The sequence below is a fragment of the Labeo rohita genome, chromosome 15 (genome assembly GCF_022985175.1).
Source record: "Labeo rohita strain BAU-BD-2019 chromosome 15, IGBB_LRoh.1.0, whole genome shotgun sequence".
NCBI classification, from domain to species: Eukaryota; Metazoa; Chordata; class Actinopteri; order Cypriniformes; family Cyprinidae; genus Labeo; species Labeo rohita.
The window spans coordinates 15,948,953-15,961,185 of record NC_066883.1 but is presented as its reverse complement, the minus strand read 5'-3'; the positions used below and the strand labels follow the sequence as shown (position 1 = coordinate 15,961,185).

General features: G+C 35.9%; 1 protein-coding gene across 1 annotated transcript; it reads left to right on the top strand.

Moving 5' to 3' along the window:
* The first annotated feature begins 476 nt into the window (after positions 1 to 476).
* slc5a2 (solute carrier family 5 member 2) lies at positions 477 to 12,025 on the top strand. Its single transcript, XM_051128931.1, has 15 exons — positions 477 to 685; positions 857 to 928; positions 1,131 to 1,235; positions 3,573 to 3,632; positions 3,726 to 3,830; positions 3,936 to 4,041; positions 5,559 to 5,639; positions 6,155 to 6,366; positions 6,467 to 6,602; positions 6,694 to 6,801; positions 6,938 to 7,088; positions 9,308 to 9,476; positions 9,573 to 9,788; positions 9,869 to 10,004; positions 11,107 to 12,025. The coding sequence occupies exons 1-15, from the start codon at positions 587 to 589 to the stop codon at positions 11,319 to 11,321; spliced, it is 1,971 nt and encodes a 656-aa protein (XP_050984888.1). The 5' UTR covers positions 477 to 586; the 3' UTR covers positions 11,322 to 12,025.
* The last annotated feature ends 208 nt before the right edge of the window (positions 12,026 to 12,233 follow it).

The following is a 12,233-nucleotide window of genomic DNA, read 5'->3' as shown; positions in this document are numbered from 1 at the left end:
TATTCTGCATGTATCAGCAAAAAGAAAAACTATGCTAAATAAAATAATGTTTTAGCACATATATAGAGATATATGTATAATACTGCAATAAGGCCAATATATAAAAAAATAATAATTTTCTAAGTCTATTTAAATGCATGTAAGGAATAAAAGGTATACAATTATATAATCTTATTAATGAAAATTACTTTTAAAAAAAATGTAATTGCAATTTTTTGCACCTCAAGGGTGTTTCTCAGCTTTTGAAAAAATGTTAATACTTTTAAATATGCTTATAAAATTATATAATTAAAAAAAAAATTAAGTGATACATTGTTTTGTTTTCTACTAAAAGTATTGCGGTATTACTTAAGGTGTAAGTTTAGCATTTAATGCTTACTCTTTTCTGAATGGCTAGTAATAAGTTAATTATTGTTGTTAATATTCCTTCATCAGCTTTTTAGTCATCTGGGCAAAGATCATGGATTTTCCCCTCAAATCCTGTATGAAGAAAAGTTTTTCTCCTCAAGTGCCTCATCCGTTGGATTTGTTTCATGTCCTGGCTTCTCATAAATAATATCAGCATCGTGTCTGTCTGTCTTCAAAAATGGAAAACACTACAGCGAAACATGTAACCATCAACAATCCAGCTGACATCAGTGTGATCGTCGGCTACTTTTTGGTGGTTATTGCAGTAGGAATATGGGTTAGTAAAAACTTGTTTTTACTAAAAAACAAAAAGTAAAGTGGCATATAACTGGATTGGATGTCTGTTAAAATGATAGCATTTTGAGTTTATGTTGAATGTAGAAAAAATATATAATTAAATAAATTATATAATTAATGATTTTAATAATTTTTTTTTTTTTTTCTTAAGTCTACATTTAGGACTAATCGTGGCACAGTAGGTGGCTACTTTCTTGCAGGTCGGACTATGGTATGGTGGCCTGTGAGTATTAACTTTATTAAATTATAATAATTAAATGTTTAATTAAAAACTTATATTTCAGATTTGTAATTTAGGTCTTAAGTCACAGTTTTGTGAAATATTTACACCCTTCTCATAGGAAAATTATTTAGAAAATTATTTTGCTTATTTTAAAGCTTTGTCCTTTTTCTACATATGTATTTCTCTGATATCACACACACAGGTGGGAACTTCTCTTTTTGCGAGCAACATTGGCAGTGGTCATTTTGTTGGTCTTGCAGGAACAGCAGCTGCAAGTGGAATAGCTGTCGGGGGTTTCGAATGGAATGTAAGCTAGATTCAATATATATTATTAGTTATATATATATATATATAAAGACACTGCCTTAAATTAATTCCAGTTATTTGTTTTGAATATTTCTATTTTACAGAATACAGTGCATTCAGAAAGTATTCAGACCCCCTTCACATTTTTTTTAAAATTTTGTTATGTTGCAGCCAGTTGTTTAAATTCATTCATCTACATTCTGTACCTCATAATGACACCTCAAAATTTTAGAAGTGTCTGTAAATTTATTGAAAAAAAAAAAAAAGTATTCAGACCCTTTACTCAGTACTTAGTTGAAGCACCTTTGGCAGCAATAATTTTTAAGTCTAGTTAAATGTATGTAAGGAATAAAAGGTATAAAATTATATAATCTTATTAATGAAAATTACTTTTCGTTACCAACAAGCTTTGCACGTCGGGAATTGGGGGATTTTCTGCCATTGTTCTTTGCAAATCCTCTCAAGCTCGGTCAGGTTGGAAAGGTGACCCTCAGTGGACAGCCATTTTCAGGTCTCTGTTTGATAGGTTTAAGTCAGGGCTTTGGCTGGACCACTCTAGGACATTCACAAAGTTATCCCTAAGCCACTCCTGTGCTATCTTTGATGTGTGCTTAGGGTCATTGTCATGTTGGAAGGTTGAACCTTCGGCCCAGTCTGAGATCCTGAGCGCTGTAGAACAGGTTTTCATTGAGGCCATCTCTGTACTTTGCTCCATTTAGCTTTCCCTCAACCCTGAACAGTCCCTGCCACTGAAAAACACGCCCACAGCATGAGGCTGCTACCAGCACACTTTACTTTTGGGATGCTACTCTGCAGGTGATAAGCAGAGCTAGTTTCCTTTAAACATGATGCTTAGAATTGAGGTTCATCAGACCACAGAATTTTGTTTCTCACAGTCTGAGGGTCCTATAGTTGCCATTTTGCAAATTCCAAGATACATCATGAAAACACCATGTGTCTTCACTGAGGAGAGGACTGAGTCTTGCCACACCACCATAAAGCCCAGATCGGTGAAGTGTTGCAGTGCTGTTTGTCCTTCTGTAGGTGTCTCCATCTACATATATCAGGGGTGCTTAACCCTGTTCCTGGAGATCGACCTTCCTGCGGAGTTCCGCTCCAATCCTGATCAAACATACCTGAACCATCTAATTAGGATCTGAAGGAGCACTTGATAATTACAGACAGGTGTGTTTGATCAGGGTTGGAACTAAACTCTGCAGGAAGGTCGATCTCCAGGAACAGGGTTGGGCACCCCTGGCATATATGATCATGGAGCTCAACAAGAGTGATCATCAGATTCTTGGTCACCAGTCTAGACAAGGCCCTTCTCCATCAATTGCTCAGTTTGGCTGGGCGACCAGCTCTTGGAAAAGTCCTTGCTGTGCCAAACATCTTCCACTTGAGAATTACGGAAGCTACTGTTCTTGGGAACCTTCAGTTCAGCAGAAAAATTTTTTGTAGCCTTCCCCAGATCAGTGCCTCAATACAATCCTGTCTCTGAGCTCTGCAGGCAGTTCATTTGGCCTCATGGCTTGGTTTTCGCTCTGATATGCATTGTCAGCTATGAGGCCTTTTATAGAGCAGGGCTCAAAATTGCGACCGTTTTGGTCGCATATGCTCCCAGAATTTAATCTGCATGACCTCAAAACATATTTGGGAGCATTTGTGAGAGCACAGTAATTGTTGTGGTGCAACTTGTTTCATTTCTTTACAAAACTACACAATATATGACTACACAGTATATGACTGCTGTGAGCTGATACAGTGAGCCGTTCTATCCAACATTTGTTACATATCCAATTAAACTTCATCTTTACATTCTTAGCTTTAATGCAGATTTTAGATATTAGTTTGGTGCTACCAGTGCTACCAAGTAAAAAAGTTAATTTCGAGCCCTGTAGAGAGGTGTGTGCCTTTCCAAATCATATCCAATAAATTTCATTTACCACAGGTGGACTCCAATCAAGGTGTAGAAACATCTCAGCAATGATCAAGAGAAATGGGAGGCACCTGAGCTAAATTTCAAGTGTTGTTGCAAAGGGTCTAAATACTTATGTGCATGTGATATTTTAGTTTTTTTTTTCTTTCACAGACATTTACAGACATTTCTAAAATTCTGTTTTCACTTTGTCGTTATGAGGTACTGAGTGTAGATTAATGAGAAAAAAAAATTAATTTAACACAATTGTAGTATCAGGCTGCAACATAAAAAAAATGGAAAAAAGTGAAGGGTGTCTGAATACTTTCTGAATACACTGTATATGTACAAAACTGTGATTTAAATTTAAATTAGACTATGATTCCAATTATTTATTTGGAATATTTCTTTTTTTTACAGGCATTATTCATTGTTTTGTTGTTGGGCTGGGTGTTCGTCCCTGTTTATTTAACTGCAGGGGTATGTTCATTATTATTATTATTATTTTTATTTATTTAATTTTTGTTAATTTGAATAACATGAGTGATTATATACCTACTCTTATTCAAAAAGGTGATTACAATGCCGCAGTACCTCAAGAAAAGATTCGGAGGGACTAGAATTAGCTTGTATCTCTCTATCATTTCACTTTTCCTTTACATCTTCACAAAGATTTCTGTAAGTATACTTATGTGTCTGGATAAGGTAAAATGAAGAATCACAATCTGCTGTCTTCACCAATTTCACTCTCTCTCTGACTTTTCTCCTCCTCACTGAGCATAGGTTGACATGTTCTCAGGAGCAGTGTTTATACAGCAGGCTCTTGGCTGGAATATCTATGTTGCAGTGATTGCCCTACTCTGCATAACAGCACTCTATACTGTCACAGGTAAAATCAGCTTCTGATTCATCTCATTCCCCTCTACATTTTTTCCAGCTTTGGCAGACACTTTCATCCAAAGAAACTTTAAAGGAGAAGTCCACTTCCAGAACAACAATTTACAGATGTACTCACCTCCCTTATCATCTAAGATGTTCATGTCTTTCTTTCTTCAGTTGATAAGAAATTGTGTTTTTTGAGGAAAACATTTCAGGATTTTTCTCCATATAATGGACTGCTATGGTGCCCCGAGTTTGAACTTACAAAATGCATTTTAAATGCAGCTTAAAATGATCCCAGCTGAGGAAGAAGGGTCTTATCTAGCGAAACAATCGGTTATTTTCATTAAAAAAATAAATAAATAAATAAATAAAATAATAATAATTATAATAATTTTTAATCTCACTTTTCTTGCCTTGCTCTCCCTGAACTCTGTGTATTCTGGCTCAAGACATTTAGGGTATGTCGAAAAACTCCAATCGTATTTTGTCCCTAAACTTCAAAAATCAAATCATCCTACATCGCTGCAGAAGTACCAACCCAGTCTTTACAAAATGAACATGCAAAGAAGATCAAACACCTTTAACAAAAAAGGTAAAACAGGATGATTTTGAAGTTGAGGGAGAACATGAGATGGGAGTTTTTCGACATACCCTAAGTGTCACGAACCGGAAAAAAAAAAAACAGAGGTCAGGAAGAGCAAGACAAGACGAGCGTTTGACATTAAAAATGATATAAATTGTATTATTGTTATGAAAATAACAGATCGTTTTGCTAGATAGATTTTTGTTCTGAACTTAATTTGGACAACTTTAAAGGTGATTTTCTCAATATTTCGATTTTTTTTTTTTTTTTTTTTTTTTTTTGTACCCTCACATTGCAGATTTTCATATAAATCTCAACCAAATAACAAACCATACATCAATGGAAAGCTTATTTATTAAATTTTCAGATCATTTAAATCTCAGTTTCATAAAATTGACCCTTATGACTGGTTTTGTTGTCCATGGTCACATCCAGACATTAATTAGCCTTTTTGGAACAAATAATCTGTTAAGAGCCTTGGGTCCACAAAATGTGTTAATATTTGACATACAATGTCTCTGTAGGGATTTCTGGAAAAGAGTTCATGAACACATTTGCTTGGTTTTAGATGTTCATATTTCAAAATGTCCTAGATTGTTTATATTAGGTGGGTGGACAGACAATGAAATAAGAGACACAAATAAAAAATCCTGGGTCCAAACCAGCTAACTGATTGGCAGACAAATAATTCTTAGGAGCTGGAAATCACAGGATGCCCCTTCCTTTCAGGAATGGGTAGTAGAACTTGCTAGAGTGGCTGCATTCGAAAAAATCTCTTATAAGCAGATAGACAAGCTAAACCTATACTATAAAAAATGGTCCAAGTACCTAACCTATTTGGAAATGGGACAGTAATAACTGTGTGCAAGAAATATTAATGCTTTAATTGTATTTAATGATAGATGTTAATCTCTAATATTTGACATACAATGTCTCTGTAGGAGGACTGGCTGCACTGATGTATACAGATACTGTCCAAACCTTTGTTATCATTGCTGGAGCTTTCGTCCTTATGGGATTCTGTAAGTATCTTTTGCTTAGTGTTCAAAATTCATTGTCTAAATACTATTCGATTTAGAAAAAAAAAAAAAAATTTTAGCTAGTAGTATTTCACTTTAAGAAAAGACCAAAACGGATTCTGTATTGATTTTTCACAGGTGTTTTACAAATATTTTTAATTCAGCTTTGCATTGTGGTGTGTTTTAGGGTTAAAGGAAATGTCTGTAAACCTAAAAATGAAATATTTTATTTCCAAAAGTATTCAGTTCACACTTATGAACTAGGAAAAGGGTATGAAATAATAGCAATGTGTTTGGATAGGCCAGCGAGCACAACCTTGTAACAGCACACCTGGATTTTTTTTTTAACACAAACATATTGCACCTTATGAATGTGCAAAAGTTTACAAAAAAATGTTTAAGTTTAAATTTAAAATGTACAAAATGTAACAATGTTTAAATGTATGAATAACATATGTCAGAACAGATTAACTACTATATATAAAATGCTATTTATGTTGTCTATCATTTGTCAATAGCCTTCTATGAAGTTGGAGGATACAGTGCTTTACTGGAGAAGTATAGTTTAGCTTTGCCATCTCAGAGGAATTCTAGCATCTCCGAACATTGTTACACTCCACGCGAGGATGCCTTTCATTTACTTAGGGATCCCACGACTGGGGACCTGCCATGGCCTGGTGTGTTATTTGGCATTGCAATTATTGGTAGCTGGTACTGGTGTACTGATCAGGTAAAGACAAGGTATTTTAAGGATAAAGAATTAAAAATATGCAACTCTGTTATATTCTTTACTTAATTTTTCAGATTGCATTATATTTTGTGCTCTGCAGGTAATTGTGCAGCGCTGTTTGGCCGCCCGCAGTCTGACGCATGTAAAGGCCGGATGTATATTGTGTGGGTACCTGAAACTGCTCCCTATGTTTCTCATGGTGTTTCCAGGCATGATCAGCAGAGTGCTTTACCCTGGTATGCATTTTAAAATGAACATAATACCACATCTTTATAATTACAATCGAGGAATCAAGGAATATCTTTTTTTATTTATTTATTTTTTAAGATGAAGTAGGTTGTGTGGACTCAGGTGTTTGTAAGGAAGTGTGTGGCACAGAGGTTGGCTGCTCCAACATTGCCTATCCCAAACTAGTGGTTTCTGTAATGCCAACAGGTAATTAACAGAATTTATTTTTCCGGTGTTTTAAAATGATCATTATCTTCTTCACAGTTCAACTGAATTAACAAGCTGTTCTGTTTACACCTAATTCTTTCCTGTTTTCTTTCATTTTTAATCAAACCCTAAACAGGTCTCAGAGGTTTAATGCTGGCAGTCATGTTAGCAGCTCTCATGAGCTCACTAGCATCAATCTTCAACAGTAGTAGCACCTTGTTCACCATGGACATTTGGACTCGTATTCGGCCTCAAGCTAGAGATAAAGAGCTCATGATTGTAGGAAGGTTTGGAACCATTTAATTTATATCTTTATTAATTCTAATTAATGGCATTTTCACAGCCAAGGCCTGCCTGTGTTGAGGTATACTGTTGATCTAATAGTCCAAATAGCATCAAACTGTTCCTGAATTTATTCATTTTTGTTCTAATTCCTGTTTAATGGTGCTTTTGAGGACATTAGAATGTGTTTCAAGTAATCAAGCAACTTTTCCATTTTTGTTATCTCCACAATACTCTCATGCATTTCATAACCCATTTCCATTTTGGTGAATTGGTGGCAAATTTAAATGAGTGAATTCTGCTTACAAGCCTTCGACGGTTGGGTTTAGGGCTTTCTTTTTTTGCTAGATGTGTTTTCACACAAATCAAATCGTACAATTTTTTTTTTTTTTTTTTGCCAGAATTTGCCAGTTATCACCACAACACTCTCATGCAGTTCAGAACATTTCCATTTTGGTTAATTGGTGGCAAACATAAATGGGTAAAATCTGCTTATAACCCATTGATGGTTGGGTTTAGGGCTTGCTTTATTCCTAGATATGTTTTCATACAAATCAAATCATACAAAAGCTTCTTCTTTTTTTTCTCTGGAGTTTGCCAGTTATCTCCACAAAACTTTCATGCATAACCCATTTCCATTTTGGTGAATTGGTGGCAAATTTAAATAAGCAAAATCTGCTTACAACCCATCAATAGTTGGCTTTTTTCCCTAGCTATGTTTTCATACAAATCATACAAATCCAAATAATATTTTTGCCAGAATTTGTTAGTTTTTACATGAGATTGGGTTTTGTTATCGCTCATAACCTCGGGCCAGTTGTTCAAAAGTAATCTGATCGGATTTCAGATATTGGATTGGATCAAATGTCGAAAATTCGTTCAAAATTATTCTAAAATCTAATTAGATCACAAAATCCAACGTTGGTTTTGATCTGGATTAACCTTGTTGAAAAAAACAGCATATGCTGGTTATGTATGTTTTGAAGCATGGCTGCTGGTTTGAGCTGGTTAAAGCTAGTCCTTAGCTGGTTTAAGTTGGTCCTAGCGGGTCCTAAGAAGGTCCTAAGCAACTAGCTCCTGCTCAGGACCAGTTTAGGACCAGAACATGACCAGTTTAAACTAGCTCATGAATAACACATGACCGGCTTAAACCAGCTCAAACCAGCAGCCAAGTTTCAAAACATACCAGCACATTTGCTTTTTTTTTTTCAACAGGGAAATTGTCAGCTTGTGTTATTCAAAATCCTGATCCTGGATAGCAAAACATGGAATTTCCAAATCTAGATCATTCTGATCCAGATTAATCTTTTTAAACAACTGGCCCCTCATTATTAAACAGCAAAAATAAATAAATAAATAAAACAAACAAAAAAACAAACCTACAAAAATAAAAAAAAACTTCTTGATCTAACCTGATCTCATGACGAAAACGTACCTGTGGGAAGACATGAAATATGTACCAATAAGTACATATCACTGCAGTTTCCAATACGAAATTACGCTAGAGGCCGTAAAACAGCAAGCACTTGTAATCGTTTTCGTACACAGTTATGATTACAGCTCCATCTTTAGTTTTCCGGACAAAACAAGCTTGCTCGGTAGCCAACATGGAATTGGACTTAGGATACAGAATCCTTGGGTATGAATATAGTGAGAAACATGACTTATGATGAAAGAGCTGAAAGACGAGAGGTCAAAAAACAAGCTAAAATGGCATGCTTACAATTGCCTTTTTTATGCCACATTAGCTTTTGTTCATACTATCGGGCATGTTTAGGTGTAGTGCAGATGGTACGATATTTTAAAACACCACATAGCGCCACTCAACGGACATTTCAAGTCAGAACTGCAGTAAAACGTACAAAACCAATGTAACATAAAACGTACCAGGGGAAAAACCCACTCTTTTAGCACCACTCAGTGGGTATTTCACATCTAATGTCACGGTATGTACATGGCAATATGTATTTTGCGTCTTGCAAAAAAGTTCCCATAGGTACGTTTTCATGACGAGATCAGGTAGGATCATTCTCAAACCTATTCCGAAATTTCACCAAACATAGAAACTACTATAAAGGAGAAGAAAAATATTATTAATTGTAAATAATTAAGTAATTATACATTGTAATTTCAGTTCAACTAATGTCCAAATGCACAAAATATTTGCATCTCCTTCTTTCCATTATTCTCATTGTTTGAACAAATGTATTAACTTCTGTAACAGGGTGTGGATACTCTGCATTGTCGCCATTAGCATTTGTTGGATCCCAGTTGTCCAGGCAGCCCAGAGCGGTCAGCTGTTTGATTATATTCAATCTGTGACCAGTTACTTAGCGCCACCTATTGCAGCAGTCTTCTTCCTTGCCATTTTTGTGAAGAGGGTCAACGAATCAGTAAGTAACCGTCTGCTTTATACATAGTCTTTCGTTTAATGCCACATCAGAACACGAATTTACTAAAAGCTTGTATCTTCATCTTTTGTTCCTTAGGGGGCTTTCTGGGGCCTGATGGGAGGACTGGTTATGGGTCTGTGTCGTATGATACCCGAGTTTGCATATGGCTCAGGAAGCTGCCTCTCTCCCACCAACTGCCCAAAACTTATATGTGGAGTTCATTACCTTTATTTTGCAGTGCTGCTCTTCTTCTGCACTGGTATTCTGGTGCTCTTCATAAGCTACAACACTCCACCCATAGAGGACAAACATGTAAGAAGTTTTAACTACTGCTGAAGCTACTTAGGAATACTTATTTTTATTAATAACATTTACCTTTTCTCTTTGTCAAGCTCCATCGCCTTGTCTTTACCTTGCGACATTCTAAAGAAGAAAGGGTCGATCTGGACTGGGAAGAGGAGGAACGAGGAAGGAGAGCTCGAAGAGAGGCAGATGAAAAGAAAAAAGTCGTAACTGAGGAGGATCAAAGTAAGATTATTTATCTACTTTTGTAGACAAAATGCATGTGTAGGTCAGGCATGTCCAATCCTGCTCCTGGAGGGCCACCATCGTGCAGAGATAAGCTACAATCCTTATTAAACACACCTGAATCATCTAATCAAAATCTTTCAGAATGAAAATTCCCTGATAATGTATTCACCCCTATGTCATCCAAGATGTTCATGTCTTTCTTTCTTCAGTTGAAAAGAAATAAAGGTTTTTGAGGAAAACATTCCAGAACTTTTCTCCATATAGTGGACTTCAATGGGGATAGACAAGTTGAAGGACCAAATTGCAGTTTCAGTGCAGCTTCAAATGGTAGGTAATTTTCTAAAAAATCAAATTTATGTACTTTTTAACCACAAATGCTCATCTTGCACTAGCTTGACCTCGCATTACGTACGTAATGTAGGCAGAAGTACCGACCCTGTGTTTACAAACCGAGAGTGCAAAAAAAGTCAAACACCCTTCATATAAAAAAAAAAGGTAGAACGACATCGGACGATTTTGAAGTTGGAGGAGAACATGACATTTTTTGCCCTACCCTACTTTTTTGAACTGAAGTACACAGATGAAGAACTAACCGTGCTTGACCTTTCCAAAGTAGCAATGTAATGTGTGAGGATGAGCATTTGTGGTTATAAAGTATATACATTATTTTTTTATTTTTTTAGAAAATGACGATCGTTTCGCTAGATAAGACCCTTATTACTCAGCTGGGATTGTGTAGAGCCCATTGAAGCTGCAATGAAACTGCAATTTTGACCTTCAACCCACTGACCACCATTGAAGTCCACTATATGGAGAAAAATTCTGGAATTCTTTTCCTCAAAAACCTTAATTTATTTTCAACTAAAGAAAAAAAGATATGGACATCTTGGATAACATTGGGGTGAGTAAATAAGCAGGACATTTTTATTCTGGAAGTGAACTAATCCTTTAAGGATAACTACAAGCTTCCAGTCAAGGGCAGGTTGGAACTTTGCAGAATCTTTGGCCCTCCAGAAGCAGGATTGGACACCCCTGGTGAGGGTCGAACTAAATTCTCTGTAATGACATATATATTTTAATTATTTTCTCTCTGCCATAGTTGAACGTGGTGAGCGCTCCATTATGATGAAGATTATTGGCTGGTTTTGCGGTATAAGTGATACTCAGGCTCCAGAGCCCACAGAAGAGGAAGTGACTGAAGCATCCAAACAACTACCTGACATAAGTGAAGACCCACTGTGGAAGAATTTAGTCAATGCTAATGCTCTAATAATGATGTCTGTGGCTGTTTATTTCTGGGGTTACTATGCATGAAGGAAAAGTACCGATCATAGTACATAAATTAGTGTTTCCCAACCCTGGTTTTAGCATCAAGATTCTCCCTAATCAAACGCATCCTTTTCAACTCATCAGTCTGGAAACTTCTGAATATGAAATGATAAGAGAGACATCCAAAGTGTGTACTGTAGGAGTACTCCAGGACCAGGGTTGGGAAACACTGATTTAAATTCTTTGAATTCTTCTTGTTAGTCTAAAAATCTGTTAATCAACGACTACCTGATACCATGTGTGAAAACAGTCATTTAAATGGATCAATAAAAATGCTGATTTGGATTGGTATTTTAGATTTCACTTTTGAGATGTTAACACTGTCAGACAGAAAAGATACCTCATATTTAAATGAATAGTTTTCCCGAAAATGAATTTTTCATTCAGTTCATCCAATTCGTTGGAACAGATTTGGAAAAATGTATCATTATATCAAACGCCATCTCATGACCAATTCGTACGTATATGGCTAATTTGCATAAATTTGTTCAACCTCACAAATTGTGTACAATTTGTCTAAACCCCAGTGATGGGTAGGTTTAGGGGCGGGGTTAGGAGTATTTTAAAATACGCACGATTTAGCGAAAAACGTACAAATTCGTATGAGGTCATACAAATTAACCACTTTGTAAAATATGTACAAATTGCCATGAAATGTTGTTATATCACTTGCTCATCAATAAATCCTCTTGCAGTGAATGGGTCCTATCAGAATGAGAGTCCAAGCAGCTGATAAAAATATCAGAATAGTCCACAAGTAATCTAAACTAATCTAGTCGACCAATTCTGGCTAAAATATATGATTCATAATTTGCAACGCTTCCTCCAGTGAAGAAGTCCATATCTGTTTAGAGTTGTTTTGAACGGTTTTCACAGCGCTTGATCTATGCATATTTC

Excerpts from the sequence above, each read along its gene's own strand:
- slc5a2 (XM_051128931.1), top strand. The coding sequence starts at position 587 with ATGGAAAACACTACAGCGAAACATGTAACCATCAACAATCCAGCTGAC. Across the intron at positions 4,042-5,558 it reads AGCACTCTATACTGTCACAG|GAGGACTGGCTGCACTGATG; the intron begins GTAAAATCAGCT and ends ATGTCTCTGTAG. Across the intron at positions 10,005-11,106 it reads CGTAACTGAGGAGGATCAAA|TTGAACGTGGTGAGCGCTCC; the intron begins GTAAGATTATTT and ends TCTCTGCCATAG.